Genomic DNA, 13,044 nt, shown 5'->3' with positions numbered 1-13,044 from the left:
ACTTAATGTCTGACAATATAATGATCAAGACATGACAGATATCTTTTTGTAAAGATTAAATAAGGATTTGATGCAATCTAAGTAAACCGTTTCGACAAAATGAAATTTTCTTTTCACTTTTTTTAAAATTGTAGTTATATTCTCTCAAGATTTATTTGAATATTATAGCATGCATAGATATTAGGTATCGATATCTCTGGATTTCTCGTTTGTCATAAATAAATCCCGATGGATAAAGTCACTAAGTCTACCGCGCGAGATTTTCTATTTGCGAAACATCTATTAAGTCGACGTAATACTGCGCTGCGCATCATTATGCGCTTCATACATCTCCCTGTCATACATTTATCTCTCTCTCGCCTTCGGCTGCCTTTTTCCCCATAATTTTCACTTTATCGTTTCTCTACTCCGGATACTTTCATCCAGATGAACATAAAGGGAGGGGTATCGGAATTTATAGCTTCATTTTCCTCATATCGTTTATGACGTAAGTTAAGGATTTTGTAAACAACGGATGCGCGCGCGCACGAGCGGGGATTAAATTGAAATAATATCTGATGCGTGGGAAGAAAATCAATGTATCCGTTTAAACAGATTAAAAATATTAAAATTTGAATATAAAAATAAATACAATTAAAATATAATTTAAAAAATAACAAATTAGATATTATCTTACAGAAGAATCGTCAGAACTGCACGTCCGACGGTTAGATACGGAAATCATATAAGCTTCACTCTTCAGTCGTAGCGAACGTTCACGATCGATTTGCATAGACCATTTTCTTTTTCTCCTCTTCTTCTAAAACTTCAGCATACCCCTGAGGCTTCGCCCGCCCGCCGCGAATACTTCTCGACGTCGTCGACTTCATCGCTTGCGAAGCACGCATACGCGTCCGTTAAGTCAACGTAATACCGCGGGGCGCATCATTATGTACTCCATAAGTCTCCGCGACTCCCTCTCTTCCCTCCTCTCTTCTTCTCTGTGTCTCTCTCATTCCTCTTGCTCTCTTGCGAAGAGGAAGAGGAGCAGGAAAAAAGGAACGCGGAGAACGTGGGGACGAAGGGAACCGAGAAGGTTCCCGCGCAGGAAGATGTAGGTTCTCTCTCTCTCTCTCTCTCTCTCTCTCTCTCTCTCTCTCTCTCTTTCACCCCTCTCGCGCTCGCGATACCCGGATACACTCGCTGCCAGGCCCTACACCATCCCTACCTCGGGGCCCGTTGGGTCCTACGAACTTCGTAAGAGGGAGGGGGATGGGGGGGCAAAGAGGCCGTACACCGTCTCTTCAAACGCGACGTTCACCGCGGCGAGTCTCGCGGAGGGATACGAGTGGGGTAGGGCGAAGCAGAGGTTCAGCGGGTAGAAGGGTGCTGGTAAGTAAAGGGGTCTCGCTTTTTCGCTCAGGGTCAGAATCGTACATCACCCGCGCGGACGCTGTGCAATACAGACTGACGATCGGCCGGATTTCTGCGCGCGAGCGTGGAGCCTGCTCTCGCAATGAGAGCATAATTTTCTATCGCGTTGCGGTAGAAAGACGGTATACACGCTCTCCTACGCCGGTAATGAGACGATCGGTGACGGATTTATCGGTTGCTATCCTCATCCTTCTTCTCTCCCACTATTCTCCGAAAGCGACTCGTAGACGCTGTCGCTCCTGGGCTTCGACGAATTCAACGCTATCGACCGATATTAACGTGATAATCGCATGTCTCGTTTCGATCTTTTTAAGGATTAAATATATAATTATATGATGAATAATTTATTTGGTAAATTATTTATCTGGTAAATATCATACGTTTATATATCATATATTCGTATAATTATTCTATATAATCATCAGTTTATATTGTATTAAAGAATTATGAATTGCGATCAATTAAAGATTTTTGCGGAAAGAATGATTTCTGAAATATCTAAAAATTTAATGTAAACATTTATAATTGTAAATGTATACATTTAAAAATAATTTTGTTAGACTATATAAAAATAATTATGTAGGAAGCTGAAATGAAGCAAAAAGTTTTAACATTCTAGCAAGCAGTTTGTACGTCTATAATTATATTATTTTACTAGTCCAACAAATTTATTTTCAAATTTGTATATAGCTAAACTTTTAGATACTTTTTGGTAAAATTGTTCTTTGCTTATGCAATTTCTTTACGTGATTTATGTTGTATAACAAAATGAAATAGACTATTATTCTTTTCTCCGCGAAAAATCATGTTAATTATTAAATAGTCTATAATATTAACTTTATGTTATATATAACAGAATGATAATTATTGCTCTTCTGTTTAAAAAATCTTATTAATGATCATAATGATTTAGTCGCTTGAATGGAAAAATCGTAATGAATGAGTGAATATCGTGCTCGATATTCTTGTCGTCACTTATTGTTACGAGCGTTCTAGATTTAAAGGAGGGAGAAAGGCCGACGACAATCCTGCCAGTGTCCAATTTTGGACCGTACGGTCACGTTTGGCTGTCCGGAAGCGATTACACTTTACGTATCGGTGACGCGACGCGCGCGGAATTTCTATTATTTGTTCCTTTCGGGTGCCGAACTCGACTATCCACATCCATTTATCCTTAACAAATTTGTATCCAGAAAAAAAATACATTCTTATATACGTTCATTTAACTTAATCCATTTTCAAGCATCAATAATTGTCATAGGACAGTATTTCATAGAGCATTTAAATAACTATTAGTTTAGTTTATTTAGTTAATTTATTGTTAAAGTAATCAATATCTTGATACAGGATTAACTTATCACTATACGAACTAATGCATTATCTTCGATTTATTTTGCAGATCTGATGAAGATGATCCGAGTGGTTGTAAATATAGGAGACTGGATGATGACAACGTCCAGGATAAGGAGAGGTTTGCCAGGTGAGTGTCAGGCTTGATTCAATGACTAAATTACTAAATAATATAACGAGTTTTTATTGTAATAATACAACTAATATTTTAACTGAACAATCGTGCTGCTGCAAACGTATTTTCACACACAATCAAATTTCTGATTTTACAATTTCTCTGTACTATTTTCAATTCAACTGAGCTCGATTATGTTAGTCGTACATTTACGAAAGTTCGAAGCGCACTTTTCTTTTTCTTTCTTGACCGTCTCTCTCTCTCTTCGCATTTGTTAATTCGCCTCACGAAACCCGCGGCTCAATATGTTTTACCGGTACACCCTGTACATACGCCTTCTTCAAGTACGAGAAGGTACATACATACCTACATAATACCGGGCAATGTGAGGAGCCGATAGCGGAATGGGAAGCCCTCGAGGCTGCTCCAGCGTGGGAACATAAGGTACTTATACTCGCGCCGGAGTGCGCGTCCTTCAAGTCCGTGTACAACGAAAGAGACACGGTACTTTGATTCCCTTCTGAGATATTTCGGCTGGCACGGGCATTAAATTTGCCGGACAAAAGCCGGAAAATAATGTACAACGTGAGACGCATAACTTACGTTATAAAATATGGCTGCTCCCCCAGACGCCGTGAATAAAAATCTACATGAATCAAAATCTCTAAAAAATTTTCTACGTCCAACGTCTACAATTACAATATCACAGAAACATTACGTGTCTCTCTTCTCAATTGCAGATTCTACGATGATATACTTTTTTAATTAAAATTTTGTCAAATTTAATCCAACGTGTTAATAATTAGAGAGCAGAGTTTTAATTTAATTTTTGAAAATACTTGATCTTATAATTCATTGTTTAATATCGACGTGAACAAAGAGATCATGTTTTTACTTACTTCCCTTCATTAATTAGGAACAACAATAGATCCGTAACCTAACCGACGTGATCGAATAAAGACGATCGATCTCAATTGATTGACTTATCAATAGACGAAAGGCAAAAAAGCGGTTCGGAGGTTGAGTCTACCGCGTGTAACATTGATCGGTCGTGACTCAGCCCCCTGCTTTGTGTAACGTGTGTATGGTGTTACGTCTCTATTAAGCACTGGGCCCACGGAAGAAGATGCTTCCCTACCTGATATAATCATGGTGTAAAGCCGATCATAGGTAACGTATTCGAAAAATCGAGCATAAACACGATTCCGTACGAATGCAATCACGCTCGATGCATGTAGAACTCGCGTTCATTCCCGTGCATTGTTTTGTTACTCGTATCATTTACATCTAAAATTAAATAAAATAACGAAATTACGATGGGCAGTAAACCGAGAGAGATAAAATTATAGGGAACTCGGTACGTAGAACTAAGGAATTTTATATCGTGCCAACTTCATACACGTAAAATTATATTAGATTTGATTGTGCATATCAAATTGTTCAGACGACAATCATTGAACAGATTACATTTTTCTCCTTACTTAGAAATACAGGAGCTGGTCAGTTTTCAACACGCGCTATTGCATACATGATCACACTTATATCCGCGTAAATTTTGCGTTTATGTTCTTCAACGTGTGTTATAGTTTTGCCATGTATGTCTGAAGTCACTCAACGTGAGATGTAACAAAGTTATACATTCCTCTTTCTATTTTTCTGCAACTAGAAGATGCAATCATCTTTCGTTTTACTGAACGAGATTAGAATGCCGCATTTCTCTTTCTCTCCCTCTCTTTCACGTTTTTATTTACTATACATAGTACATACCTGCAAAATGATAGCACGAAATTGCTCGCGAGCGTTCCTCGCGTTGCTCGATCTGACTATTTGTTCATAGCAGAGGGTTAGCGAGGAATTTCTCACATCTCGTTAACTTCGAGCGCACGCAATAAGAAATCGCATGATTTACTCGACTTATTTCATCCTACATCTTACATCGTTTTTGTTCTTTCACCTATCTACTCCGATATTATCTAAACACATATATTCGAAATACTCGTCACGTACATTTCCTAAAAATCATTAGATTTTTATTTCATTGGAGAGAAAGCTTCGTCACGTCTTAACACATTCGTCCACGAAACCATATTATTTAGCCAATAAAATAGTTTAATTCTTGGTGACCACCTAATTTGAATTTAAAAAGTTTCACTTTAATTCAGTCAATTGCCTCGAAAAAAGAGATGCGCTCTGTTATTTTTTCACGCCGGCCAATCTGAAGACCGACTGTCGATCCGCCATAATAGCAATAACGATATCTTATCCATGGTCTCTCATCGCGTGCCGCCACGGGTGGGTCCGTGGCGGTTCACCTGCAATTCCGTATCCGCGCTGTCGTTTCGCAGGTATATACAGTGCCGCGAAAGACTATACGCGGAGTCCGCGGCGAAGACCGACCGGCAACATTCTGATGTCGCGCGCTCTCTCTCTCTTCCTCTCGTATTCTCTACCCCCCCCCCCCCTTTGTCCCACTCCCTTTCTCGCCTCCGGTTCTCTCTCTGGAGAACCTCACTTTTAAGTTAATAACGCAATTACTGCCTCCTGCCGCAAGACGCGCGCGCCTCTCCTTGCCGCCTTGTCCGTAACTTCTCCCTTTCTCTTCTCGTTTTCCTCCCTTTCCTCCTCCCACTCTTGGTTTCCTCATCTTCGCATTTTCTCGGTGTTAATACAGATGCCGGCACTTTTGATGCCGCGAAATAATTTTGTCGCATGCCGGTGGTTGCCTATAGAATGAAGTCTTGCTCCTTCTTGTACTTTGTTGTCTTTTTTTAGCCTCTTCTTACAACAGCGGTTCATTTTCTCATTAATGATTTTGAAAACGTGATATTGTTTATCACTAATCTCTTTAATACAACGCGTTAAATTAACTTTAAAATTTTTCCGTAATTTATTATTAATTTAAAAAAGAAGACTGCATAAACCGGACTTGAAAAAGAATTTTTTCTTTTAAAATATGTACATTTTTCAGGAAAAGTAATTTTGTAAGAAAAAAATGTCGAATGGTTTTAAATACAGTATTTCATGGATTGAGAATCGCTATACTAGACACGCTAAATATTTGAGCGATACAGTATATGTCATTTGGAAATATAAAGAACAGGAAATAAAAAGGAAATATGGGGAAGCTATCGGAGAAAGGTTGTGACAACATGGTGCTGCAATAAATCCGGGTACAGTCATCGTTTATAACACGTGTGTGTTCAGCGTACATTGCGCTTTTGCGATTATTCGTCCACGGCAGTAAATACGTTGCGCGGAACTTTATGACTCGACACGCTGCCATTTCACACGCGCGATTATAACGTCTTCGTCCAGTTTGAAAATGATTTAAGTAACATTCAATATCCACAGTAGACGTGGACGTTGTGTGCATCGTTAACATTTACCGATTTGTGACTAGCTTAAAGCGAGGAAATCGGAGTAACAATCGCTGTTGTGCAATCTTTTTATCACGATGTAGCTAACATGTGTCATTACACGGATTTCTTGTATTAATTTTCTGACATATTACCTATTTTATTTTCATTCCAGAAAAACCTTCGTTATAAAATAGAAAAAATAATGAGAGAGAGAGAGAAGCCGAGATGTGAGAATGGTAATCAGATGTGGCGAACGATCATAACGCTGAGCCTTTATGAACTGGAAAAGTTTACGGGGGGATGTTAGAATCTCATAGAAATCAGAATCGCCGTAAGGAGGCTCTAAACGGAGAAGAGATTATCTTGCATTGCAGTGAAAAGCACGTGCCTTAAACGCCGCGTAAGGAAGGCCAACGTTGCCTCACTGCGGAGAGCGCATGATGCAGATCGTCGCGCAGATTGTTCTCATAGGCCAATTAATTAAAAGCTTTTTCTCTCTATGACGTAATAAGCCGCGTAACAGTTGAACATACGGGGAAATTACTCCTAGAAGGGTTACTAACTAACTAACGAGGGTTAGTTAGGGTACTATAGATTGATTGATTCACGAAAAAAAAGAAAAAGACAAAATCGATTAAAATTTATTTAACATTCATATTTTGGTAGTTTTCAAAGAAATGAGTCATCGAATATCAGTTTTAATATGTACTGCGAAATTATAAAAAGCTCGCGCGGGTTTCAATAGGATATCGAATTCTGAATGTAAATGGAAAAGAACGGCAAATAAGATGCAAATACGAAGTAAGGAAAAGTTACATTTATTATTAAAGTTTATTTTCCATCACAGATAACACAGTTACAGTCAGATTATGCGTAGTATATAACACTGTCTATCTCTTTATAGTTTCAGTAACTAAGACAATGCGAATAATTTATATCCGTTTATCATTCCTCTATCAATGCAAGGGCATAACGAATGTTTATTCGTCGTTATTTATCCTCAATTTCATACATATCGATGCATATCATGCGCGGGAAGCAAATCATAACGATAAATTATACGATTGAGTAATAACATATACAACTCTGTTTCGCAAGTCCATAAATTTATGCATACAAGTCTTCGAAAATGTCGAATATGTGGCAGGGGAGTGTCATTAGACGGTTGTGCGAACAGACGTTATAAATTGCATTACGAATCGCATTGTAAAGCGTCGTATAATCATGTTACGTTCATTCGGCTCGGTATAGAGCTAATATCGAAGACGAGGCATGTCGGAAATGACGATGTCAGGAAAGTATCGAGAGCAAATCGTCGTAACTATCGTGGCATCGCAAGCACCCCTAAATGCGAAGCAATTTGATGATAACTCTCTTCCTTCGCGATCGTCTTCTGCTCGTACATCCAGAGGATTTTTCTCCTTCGTGGGGCTTCGTATGCTGTGTTGTGCAGCGCGTGTGTTTCTGAACCAACATTAGATCACCACGGCCGGCATAGAGAACCGTGTACAGGGTGTACCGATGCTATTTCGACGATCGTGACCGATTCTCTATGTAACAATTGGAGCGGCTTACTACAACTCGATAGCGTAGTTTTCAATTGACATTCGATCGACCGTTACGCAAGAATTTACAGTCTCAATTTTAAAGAGAGATATACTTTCTAAAATATTTGAAGTAGTATCAAAAGAGTGACGAGCCAATGTTGTCAATTTTTAAGAGTGAGGTTTTATTCTTTAGTATTAGATTTCACTCCCAAAGATTTTTTCGAGAGTATAGGAAAAAATCTAAACGTCTTATATAGTCTCTTGTGGCTCATGGGCGATTAATAGCACAGTTGGAAAACGAATCATGTATCCGCGATATTTGATTCCGTTCTATCTTGCAGTTTTAAGTTCCGCCAGACGTGCACACGTCGCATTTTACGCTTAAAATGGAGTCACGACGAATAAAGGGATCTATTACCTCAACCTTCAACTAGTATTCTCTTTTTCAAGTAACGTGACCGGTGTCACGGGGTCAGCGTTGACCCCTGGCCTAGGGATCAGGCACTTTTACCGTGTCGTTCGCCGTAGCATCCGATGACCCCTGTGTATCAAATAGCGTGGTAAATACGGTGTCTCGGTTTATTGTAAGTCGTTGAAGAGGTATATATAATCATTGTTACTAATAAAAAATGTTGCTTTTTGTATTGTCGTTTATATATAATTATATTTTTAGTCGTGAAGAATATTTTAATATGTTATTAACACGCGTATATTTTACTCGTATAACATTCTCTAGTCAATGCGATTCACTGAATAACTTCTTTTATAATTGTGCCGTAGTAATTGTTGTTGCAAAATATAATATTAATTTTTATAATTTAAATTTCTTTCACCAGTATATCTATAATATTTAAAAAACGCGGATGTTCTCTCTTTGAAAAACAATAACGATTTTCAATAGAAAAAAGTTACTGCATTCAGTTAAAAGAATGTCTGTACGATCGATTATTCGAGAAATAAAAATAAAATGTAATAGAGCGTAATAAAATATAACGAACAAGTAAAAGTGCAAACGTTGCGACTTTGAGTATCAAAGAATCGGATCGGAGAGTAGCTGGTGTGAGGTCGTACCGGGACACCCGGTATGCCCTGGGTACACGGAGCTTGGACCTACGGAGCGAACGGGCAACTTCGGAGAGTCTGACCTCTGACCCAGGAGTTCTCTCCCCGTCCTCCTCTTCACGGATCGCGTTCCTCCTCCCCTCCATCCTTCTCCTCCCTTGCCATGCCACGCGGTGCATACTCCGCTTTATACTTGCGCTTTAAGCACCGTGGCCTCTTTTAAATAGCGGGCCTCTGCCGGGGCTATCCACGACGTCGTCGAGCGTTACGGATTCCCTCGGTCCTCGGGACGAGACAATAATAAGACGATAACGATCGCCCGCGCGCACAGCTCAACGAAAAAATTACACCGAATCATATAATAAGGATGTGCAAGGCGATCGGCATTGACTTGAATTTATGACGATTTCGTTTCTCCTTCGATCTGTCATCTTTTTCTTTCTTCAAGTTCAAATTGTTATAATGAATCATACTTTATATATACGAAACACACACCATTCAAGGAATAAATGATTCAAGAACAATTCTCTGTTATTATTCTGATGACAAGAAAATTGAATCTGATTGTATAACTCACAGCTTCATATTGTTTGAAAAGTACGGACGTTAATTTTAAAACTATATAATTTAGTGTAGCCTGTATAATACTTTTAAAACTAGGTAAATCGAAATTTCTAGAACGAAATTATAAATAAAAAACAAATATATAAATAATTATACAAATCAATATCGATTGTTTTTTGTATAATATCCTTTTTTGACTCCAGCAACAATTTTGACTGCATAATTCGTCATTAACATTCGATGACGTCATAAATATACTTTTATATAATATTCTATACATAACATACCTAAATTTATAGCGTTTTATTCTACCGTTTACGTTTACATAAGTTTTTATAAATTTATGATTATATTATTGTTCTCAGTGAATTTATAAATTCGAATCTAGAATATCCTAAGTGAGTCTAAAATTGTAGATTAATTAGGAATGGAGCGTCACAAGTATGTCACAAGTATTCCTCGTCTTGTTGCTGTTCTAATGACAGTTAAGTCAATTTAAACCACGAATCAATATTTATATGCCTACAGAGAATCGTATACTTCCTTCAACCTTTCCTCGATCTTTCCTGATCAGTCTTCGCTAATACTTCTCGGTGAAACAACGTTATATTATATCTAGCGATATTTTGTGATATATAAAGCGAATGTATTATACCATACATTATGGGAAAACGTTCCTGGGAGTGCCAATATTACACAGAAAACAATAATGTTAAAATATGCATTATTTGTGCATATAGCTTTTATAAAAACGAGCCAATAGTAAATTTACGGAACCATATAATCTCTTCTCATCCAACCGCGGAAGGAGTACAAGAAATAATACAAAATAAACAACAAAAGACAACTGTACAAGAGACATCAGACAAATTAATACTCAGGTTAAGAAGATCAAACATTTTTATATATTTATCGACTATTTTGTATAAGTATTTTTTATATTATAAACATTCAAGTTCGATTGTCCACTTAGAGCTAATTATATCCCTTCGGTCTTCTATACAGAGCTAATTATATCAAACGTTGATAGTTTGTTACATTTTTTATCTATTACTTAAATTTAATTTGTGATCTAATATCTGATGTAATGAAGGAAATTTTCTCGATACTCGAAAACTCGGAATTAGTTAATATTTCGAATATTTTCGCCCGGATTTCAATGAACATACGAGATGTGCTTGGATATTCAAATCGAACGGTAAGAGTTCTAATTAAAATTCATTACATCGGAAAAAATTAATTTTTAGATATAAATGTAACGAAATATCGTGATACGTTTCGTACAAACTACGTCCGTACGGATACGGCAGTCCCATTGAGCGGATCAATTTTATTTTTCAATATTTCATATCGCGACTATCCAGTCGTAGGGAGTAGACGCCGCGGAAAAAAAGTTAGCGCAAACCAATCAGCATATCGATATCAAATTTTAATCTCGTACCCTGTGTATCCGGATAGGATATCGACGTTACGATCTGATCGCGAAACTATCCATTTCACGGAATGAACAAATTTTTTATCATCTCGTGAACCGATCTCCTTCCTTATCTGTTTCAGGACAGAAATCCGTTCAGAAAATAGGCGATCAAACTGTCTAGTTTAATAAAAAAATCTGTCAGTTTATACAATAATTCCTATCAGAAAATGCTTTTTACGATTATTATATACATAAATATGATTGTAGGAAATAAAGGGAAACTAATTATTATATAAGTATATAAATTCACACGTAATTTTATAGAAGCACCGTGATCCAGCTTAGACCGCTACGGCTTGTTCTCTTTCGGTTTGAATTTTCGCGGTCCGATAAGAATTGATTTCGTCTAATTATAAGTCATCTATTGTTTTTATTCACTCCTTTTTCGTGCCTGGTTAATTACAAATATTTATTTGTGCCTCTTAACGTTGCTAGCTCATAGAATACGCAGGAGATGATTGATCGTAAACTAGATCAGGAGGTTCGGTTCACGAAGTTGACTTCGCAAAACGATTGGTTTCGTGAACAGGACGTAGTGCCGATAGCAAATTAACTCCCGCTCGATGCGCAAATCGAGCGGGAATCCGGCTTACGTGTTGCGTGCGGATCCGCGCACGGGGTTCTGCCTTCGCGAAGTTTCTTGGAAAATTGTCGCGAATTAAATGCCATTAAATTTACGATTTGCGCGCCGGCGATTACGCAGCTCGCCGTCGAAGTAAAGGGAGACGTGCCTGGCCGTTACCCACGGCGGTTACCCTCTGGTAGCGTAATAACAGGGGAGGCCTCAAATTGTGGTCTCGCCCCGATATCCTCCCACATCTAGGTGGACTACTCGAGAATTTATCGGACGAATCGATCATGGCGCCAACAACGTCCGTAACCAAACTAATTTAGGTAGCTTTATGTGAAGCTTTAATTGAATACCGCGATGGTAAATTAATGAAAAACTTAAGGCTAACGAGTATACAGAAGCGATCGAGATTTGTTTCTTTACGTGTTCAACAATGTCAATATTATTTATTGAAAAACTATTAATAATTATATATTTATTGTTGATTAATAATTATTATTATACTAACATTGCGATACATTTCATCATAGCCAAATTAAATTTAACTAGCGTACTTCATATGATGAAGCGGGGCCCGCGATTGTAGGTATTTGTAAATTGCAAGAAACGATAATTCAACAAATTGAATACCGTATCGCGAACGTTATTTCACGCTATTTTCTGCGACTCGCAGTTCCTCTTATGCAGGACGCGCAAGAAACTCCTGTCTCTACGGCTGTTCCGCGTTTCAGCTTCGTTGTCCGCGCCGTTTTTAGTCGTAGTAGGAGAAACCGCACGTTGGTTCTTTGAACTATGCAATTACCTCGGTTTTGTCTTGCGACTTACTGCAGGGAGAATCATTGCGAGATCGAGCGACGGCGGCGGAACAAGATGACCGCCTACATTACGGAGCTCTCCGACATGGTGCCGACCTGTTCAGCCCTGGCCCGGAAGCCCGACAAACTCACGATCCTGAGGATGGCGGTGGCGCACATGAAAGCTCTCAGAGGTGAGTAACTTTTTCATGCCATACGAAATCTTATTTGCAACAATGACCTCTTTGTTTTTTTTTTCTTCCATTACTTATCTGATGAATTTAAAACGACTTCGAATTAAATTGTTCTCTTTTAAGATAAACTTTTTATTATAAATTTATTTTAATTAACTAAATAGATCTTTAATTAATTAAACCAGTAATGCGCTACCTTTTTAGGACCATTTTCAGAAATAGGCAAAATCTAGCAAGCTGCGTAAGATTTATTTCATTTGCATTTTAAAGTGAAAATATAATTTTATATTTCCAGTTATGGGTTGTAAAAAATTCACAATATAGGTCGCATCGCGGGTATGTTAAGTTAGCACCCCGACTATAGTACTCAGGAGTTCTGATTAGAGTTTCCACTTCCTTTTGACGAGACGAAGAGTTCCCTATAGTTAATAACAAGAAGTTCCGCTCAATAAACATTCTTTTTACATTTTTTAAAAATGGGGTGCTAACTTTTTATCGAATTTCGAGGTGGAATAGTTCTGAGCGGCTTAATAGCTTCAATTTGCGATTGCCTAGAGTTCCTGATATGTAAAAAAAATTTTCGAATAATAAAAAAAAA

General features: G+C 37.9%; 1 protein-coding gene across 5 annotated transcripts in view; it reads left to right on the top strand.

Annotated features, from left to right (window-relative positions):
- The window catches only part of tgo (Aryl hydrocarbon receptor nuclear translocator homolog tgo), a 39,251-nt gene that overhangs the window by 16,545 nt on the left and 9,662 nt on the right, over positions 1 to 13,044 (top strand). For 4 of the 5 annotated variants that reach the window (XM_018539626.1, XM_018539630.1, XM_018539629.1 and 1 more), the window contains exons 1-2: positions 9,997 to 10,291; positions 12,289 to 12,446. In XM_018539626.1, coding sequence (XP_018395128.1) covers positions 10,074 to 10,291; positions 12,289 to 12,446 — 376 coding nt within the window. In that variant the 5' untranslated portion in view covers positions 9,997 to 10,073. Of the gene's footprint in view, positions 1 to 2,812; positions 2,894 to 9,996; positions 10,292 to 12,285; positions 12,447 to 13,044 lie in introns of those variants that run through there. The other variant, XM_018539631.1, reaches the window with a different exon arrangement.

Source organism: Cyphomyrmex costatus, unplaced genomic scaffold (genome assembly GCF_001594065.2).
Source record: "Cyphomyrmex costatus isolate MS0001 unplaced genomic scaffold, Ccosl1.0 scaffold219, whole genome shotgun sequence".
NCBI lineage: Eukaryota > Metazoa > Arthropoda > Insecta > Hymenoptera > Formicidae > Cyphomyrmex > Cyphomyrmex costatus.
This window is presented reverse-complemented; position numbering and strand designations above follow the sequence as displayed.